The sequence below is a fragment of the Myotis lucifugus genome, unplaced genomic scaffold (genome assembly GCF_000147115.1).
Source record: "Myotis lucifugus unplaced genomic scaffold, Myoluc2.0 scaffold_299, whole genome shotgun sequence".
Lineage (NCBI taxonomy): Eukaryota > Metazoa > Chordata > Mammalia > Chiroptera > Vespertilionidae > Myotis > Myotis lucifugus.
Window position 1 is genome coordinate 1,390,941 of NW_005871347.1, and position 6,330 is coordinate 1,397,270.

General features: G+C 57.9%; 1 protein-coding gene across 1 annotated transcript in view; it reads right to left on the reverse strand.

Annotated features, from left to right (window-relative positions):
• CDHR1 (cadherin related family member 1) overlaps window positions 1–105 on the reverse strand; it is a 22,992-nt gene extending 22,887 nt beyond the window's left edge. The window contains exon 1 of the mRNA XM_023763728.1: window positions 84–105. Within this exon, the coding sequence (XP_023619496.1) occupies window positions 84–105 (22 nt within the window). The remainder of the gene's footprint in view (window positions 1–83) is intronic.
• Between the last annotated feature and the right edge of the window lie 6,225 nt (window positions 106–6,330).

Sequence of the window (6,330 nt, forward strand, 5' to 3'; positions counted from 1 at the left end):
ATCCCTTCCATAGCACTAGTTTTATATTTGCAGTTTATATTCGTCTTCTTACAGAGATCGCGCCCTTGATCACACAGGCTCACATCTGCTAGAGTGACTAGCCATCCGAGCTTGCCTGGGACTGAGGGTGTTTTAGGATGTGGGACCTTCAATGCCACAACCAGAGCGGTCTGGGGAGGACGGACAGAGCAGTCATCCTCAGGCCCCGAGAGCCTGGGAAACAGCTCTTCGTGGAGGCCTCACCACGGCCTGATTCTGGCCTTACAGGAAGGAGGGCCTGAGGGCTGGCTCTGTCATAGCTGGAAGGAAGGACTCCCTGCTGTGGGACCTGAGCTTGGCCCTCCGGACAGATCCTGCTCAGTCTCCAGGTCACCGGTCCCCCAGGCTGACCAACGTGCACAACACGAGCTCCCTCTCCTTGAGTCTCCCACCTCGACCTGTGGTGAAAGGCCAATCAGCAGGTCCCTCTAGGGCAGGTCCCTCTAGAGCAGGTCCCTCTAGGGCAGTGGTTCTCAACCTTCCTAATGCCATGACCCTTTAATACAGATCCTCATGTTGTGGTGACCCCCAACCATAAAATTATTTTCGTTGGTACTTCATAACTGTAATTTTGCTACTGTTATGAATCGTAATGTAAATATCTGATCTGCAGGATGTATTTTCATTGTTCATGACCCACAGGTCTAGGGCATGTCTCTCTGACTCCACCCAATAGCAAGGGGTGGAGACCCCTGCTCACGACCCCTGTTCAGATCCACAGCATATTTAATCACTGAATTGAGCAGAAAGGTGCATTTTGATGTAGAAAAGGACCTTTTCAGTTCTGACATCTTATAACCTGACACCTCCCACCTCTGGTTCACACTCTGCAGGTCCGAAGGGGGCAGTGTGGTTTGACACGTTAAACAGCAGATGAGCCAGTGACCTTTTCCAGGGATGGAGCCGCTGATAGCAAGCCTCCCAGTTGCCTCTGGAGCTGGCGCAGGCTACCAGGCTGCTAGTAAGCACAGGGCCAGCCCCTGACTGAACGGAAGCCTGGCTCACCTGGTCCCAGGAGTTTCCTACTGTTCTCAGGGCAGGGAAGTGCTGCAGGGTCCCTGGGGCCACAGCAGGGCCTCGGAGCACTGACCAAACCAGACGTGGCCTCTCTGGCCCCAGGAAGGGCACCCTCAACAGTTTGCCCAGAGATAAGCTGGGAGATGAGTCAGCAGAGGGTGGGCACATGGGGCTGTAACATGTGCGGCGCCAACAGGAGGCCCTGCAGCGGCGGGAATGGAACTGCTCCAGGAAGCCTGGTCCTGGGGGGAGCGGGCGACCCTGTTTGGTGGAAGCAGATCTGTGACCATTCGGCTTCTATTGCGGAACCAGGCATTTCTCATCTGATTTACTCTCTGCGAGAGGCTCTCAGTCTCATTGCAGAGACGGGAACCTGAGGCCCCCTGACGTCACAGTGGGCACATGACGTGAGCCATCATTTGAACCCAGCTCTGTCTGGGAAGCTTGAAGCTGTCAGCAGTACAGGGTCCCACACAGTCAGGGAGTGTGGGCCCCTTCAGTTGCTATGGAGACGGCACACTTTCTCTAATGGCACCACTGCAAACGTGGCTGAGTTCTTCAAGGAACCAGGGTGCTGAGAAGTCCAGTTTTCTAACTAAAAGTCACTTTCAGATGTTTGGGGTTTCCTTGTCATCTCAAAGGGTCCCTGAGAGCCTTGAAAGCCCTACACACACGTTTGCCCGCAGACTCACCAATTAAAACCCATGTGGCGAGGAAGGGGAGGGGTGCTCCAGCTCCTGCAGCTCCGCAGGCACCTGTTTGCGTGGGAGCTGGCACTCCCTTTGGCTGTTCCCCAGGTAGCCCCAGCCCTTGCATATCACTCAGCCCTTTGAGGACCCAGCCCTTGGCGTGTCTGTAAACTGCCCATTTGCCCTTTGCCTACTTTCCTTTGTCCTTCTACCTCTATACACAGTGGCTTATGCGGCGGCGGGGGAGGTGGGGGCAGGCAGAGCAGATTTTCGTGGATGACCTGCTGCTCACCCAGCTGCCAGCAGGACTGGACTAAACGCTCATATGATTCAACCTGGTCTCTGCTGAATTGGCTCAAGTACTGACAGGCAGCGGACGCTTGGTTGTCCGGTTACACTTTTATTTGTGCATTTAATGTCTGACCTTCCCTTCCCAGCGCCCTCGGAGGGCTGGCCTCAGGCCCGGGGCTTTCTGAGAGTAAAGAAGGACTTGGCTCAGTGGTCGGGCACGTGGCCTTTGAATTGTTCCCCCTGGTTGAGTCTTGAGTACAAGTGTTTAATTTTGTGTGAGATTTTTTTCTTTTCCTGTTTTGGAGGGTGTGAGGAGTGGGGAATAGAGGGAGCAGGGCTGGATCTCGGCATTTCTGGAAGGTGAGGGTCCCCTTGCTGAGGAAGCTCTCAGTGGGAGCCCTGCATGCCCAGGAATGGTCCCTGCCCACACAGCCCACAAACTGCCATGTCTCCCCTCCCGTCTGCCTGGCCCACTGCCCTGCCTTCGTCCCAGCAGGCCCCTCTCCCTGCCTGCATTCTCCTCTGCTCACAGTGTCTCTGGCTCTTCTCATCTCAGAATAAACTCTACATATCTAGGGGCTCATAGGGCCCCAGAGTGAATCCCCCCCTTTCTCTTTGTCCCTTGGTGTTGCTGTCCAGTTGCTGAATTTTCCTCAAATACTCAAGTTTTCCTGCCTGGCCTTTGCTGCACTCCTACTTCACCTCAAACAGACAGACAGACAGATAGACACCTTCTCTCCCAGCTGGAGCTTCTCCAGAACTCAGCTCAGGCACCAGCTCCTCTTTTCCCCAACCTCCCACGCCGGCCCCGCCCCATGGTGCTGCCAGTTCTGTGGAACTGTGATGGCTCCTCAGCCCTCAGCCTCGTGGTGCACCCCAGCCACAGAGCCTCCCAGTCTGACCAGTGCTGACCGGGAGGGGTGAGAGTGAGTGCGTGAGGTGTGCGCCTGTGAGTGAAGCTTGGAAAGCAAGGCAAGGACTGCTGGCTGCCCTGGGACCATGTCCCCGACGCTGTGCAGAGCACCTCTTCCCATCAGCCCTGCACCTGGCGGCCTGGCAGGCTGACATGTCTGTGGGGCTCACCTTGTGGGGAGAATCCGATTAAAGGGAGCTTTACTGAGAGATGAGCCTCTCAGACCCGGGCCATCTGTCCCTCTGAGCCGCAGCCCTGCAGCTCTGCATTCACAGTGGACACAAACACTCCCCCAGGTGGGGGCAGGGAGGCAGCGACTTCCCTGAACCAACCCCCCACCCTATCCCTACCCCCGCGAGCCAACCCTTTGTTTGTGGGCACTTTACATCCTCTACTAGTTGGAGCCTCCTGTCTGCCCTCTAAGTAGGTCCTGGTGCTCTTTATTTCACAGAAAAGAGGAATCCTAGGCAGGACTGGGACTGGAATCCTGGGGTGTTGGTGAAGGCCTTGCTGCTGTCGCTAGTTCTCATTCTCCCCGCTCCGCATTGGGTGTGCTGTGATGAAGGGCTTTTCTTCAGCAGACCTTGAGGCTCACATCCTCTGACAGACTTGCCCAAACAAGGATGCGCCATGCATTTTGCTTATTTGTTTGTCTGATTATTATTTACTAGAGGACCAATGCATGAAATTCGTGCAAGGGGCTCGGCCCTTGCAGCCCAGCCTTCGTCCGGAAGGTTGTCCGGAAGGCTGTCTGGCTGTCTGATCTAATTAGCATATTACATTTTTATTATTATAGACTAGAGGCCCGGTGCACAAAAATTTGTGCACTGGCGGGGGCGGGGGGTGTCCCTCAGCCCCACTTGTGTCCTCTCGCAGTCTGGGACCCCTCAGGAGATAACGACCTGCTGGCTTAGGCCGCTCCCGGGTGGCAGAGGGCAGGCCCAATCCCTAGGTGCCTGCCCCGCAGCTCCTGGTCGAGCTCAGAGCAGGGCCAATTGGGGAGTTGGGGCACCGCCCCCTGTCATGCACAGAGCAGGGCGGATCAGGAGGTTGTGATGCCACCCTCAGTCACACTCAGGGTAGGGCTGATTGGGGGGTTGGGGTGCCGCCCGTCACACTCAAGGCAGGGTCGATGGGGAGGTTGCGGCGCCACCCCCTGTCACGCACAGAGCAGGGCGGATCAGGGGGTTGTGGTGCCACCCCTGTCACATACAGAGCAGGGCCCATCAGGGGGGTTGGGGCTCTGTACCCTGTCACACACAGAGCAGGGCCGATCAGGGGGTTGGGGAGCTCCCCCCTATCACACACAGAGCAGGGACGATCAGGAGGTTGCAATGCCACCCTCAGTCATGCTCAGGGTAGGGCCAATTGGGGGGTTGGGGCGCCTCCCCCTGTCACACACAAGGCAGGGTCGATGGGGAGGTTAGGGTGCCGCCCCCTGTCACCCACAGAGCAGGGCCGATCAGGGGGTTGGGGCACTCTCCCCCGTCACACTCAGGGCAGGGCCAATGGGGAGGTTGTGGCTCCACCCCGTCACACACAGAGCAGGGCCCGTGGGGGGATTGGGGCACTGCACCCTGTCACACACAGAGCAGGGCTGATCAGGGGGTTGGGGAGCTCCCCCCTATCAGGCACAGAGCAGGGCCGATCAGGGGGTTGGGGCGCCTTCCCCTTTCACGAACAGCGCAGGGCTGATAGGGAGGTTGTGGCCCCGCCCCCTGTCACACACAGAGCCGCAGGCGATCAGGGGGTTTGGGCGCTGCCCCCTGTCAGGCTGCTCCAGGGGCCAGGAGGCCTCACGGCTCCGCTTGACACAGGGGCAGTGAGGCCTCGCGGCTCTGCTGATCCCAGTGGTGCCGCGGCTCCACTGATCCCAGTGCCGGGAGGCCTCGCAGCTCTGCTGATCCCAGATTCCGGAGCCTCGCAGCTCTGCTGATCCCAGATTCTGGAGGCCTTGTGGCTCCGCTGATCCCAGGCCGGGAGGCCTCACGGCTCCGCTGATCCCGGTGCCAGGAGGCCTTGTGGCTCCACTGATCCCAGGCCGGGAGGCCTCGCAGCTCTGCTACCCTTTTACTATATAGGATAGAGGCCTGGGGGCAGGCTGGTTTGCCCTGAAGGGTGTCCTGGATCAGGGTGGGGGGGGTCCCGCTTGGGTGCCTGGCCAGCCTGGGTGAGGGGATGATGGCTGTTTGCAGCTGGTCACACCCCCTTCAGGGTGGGGGTCCCCATTGGGGTGCCTGGCCAGCCTGGGTGAGGGGATGATGGCTGTTTGCAGCTGGTCACATCCCTTCAGGGTGGGGGTCCCCACTGGGGTGCCTGGCCTGACTGGGTGAGGGGATGATGGCTGTTTGCAGCTGGTCACACCCCCTTCAGGGTGGGGGTCCCCACTGGGGTGCCTGGCCAGTCTGGGTGAGGGGCCTCAGGGCTGTTTTCAGGCTGGCGGGTGACTGAAGCTCCCAACCTGTCCTTTTTTTCTTTTTTTTTATTCTGGGCCAGCTTTAGCTCTGAGGCTTGGCTCCAACTCTGAGGCCTCGGCTGCTGAAAGCAGGTATCTGGTTTGTTTGGGTTCTATAATCGAAACACTGTTTCAACTCCAGCTCTGAGATCCTGGCTGGCTGAAAGCAGGTTTCTGGGGTTTTGTTTAGCTTCTATATTTGTAACAATGTTTCAAACTGCAAGCTCAGAGGCCGGCAGCCGCAGGCAGGGAACGTTGGCTTCCTCCGTCACTGAAGCAAGCAAGCCTCATGTTCGCTTCAAGCTGCCTGGCTGCCGGCCGCCATCTTGGTTGGCAGTTAATTTGCATATCGCCCTGATTAGCCAATGGGAAGGGTAGCAGAGGTATGGCTAATTACCATGTTTCTCTATTATTAGATAGGATTCCTGCTGACTCTCATGGGGAAGATAGGAAAGGTCCCCTCAGAGGCCTTTGGATACAAGTGGAGGGGCTGGACGCTGTGGAACGGCGGGGCCTCTGCAGCCAGTCAGCTGCCCTGGGGAGCCTGCTCCCTGCACCCTGCAGGCTCTGACGGCTCTGGATTCACCACTGCATGTGTTCGGGGAATCCTGTCTGCGCTGCAGGGGCCGGAGCGGGGCTGAGGCCGGGTGGGCTGAGCCTGGTTCACAGTAACTCTGATGGTTGGTGGCACAATGGGACCAAGATCTGAAATTCTGGAACTTCCCCAGGGCCCTTGCTGCCCAAGAGGAAGCTTTCCAACACCCAGCTCACAGCAGTGAAGGCTGAAGCAGGTGAATGGAGGCCTTCGGAACAGCGATGAGGGGCCTTCCTGGCCTTGTGCTTTCCTCACCAGCTTTTATATCTCTGATGCGGATGTGAGTCCTGAAGTGCTAGGTTATTTGTCCAAGGACACTCAGAAAGACAAG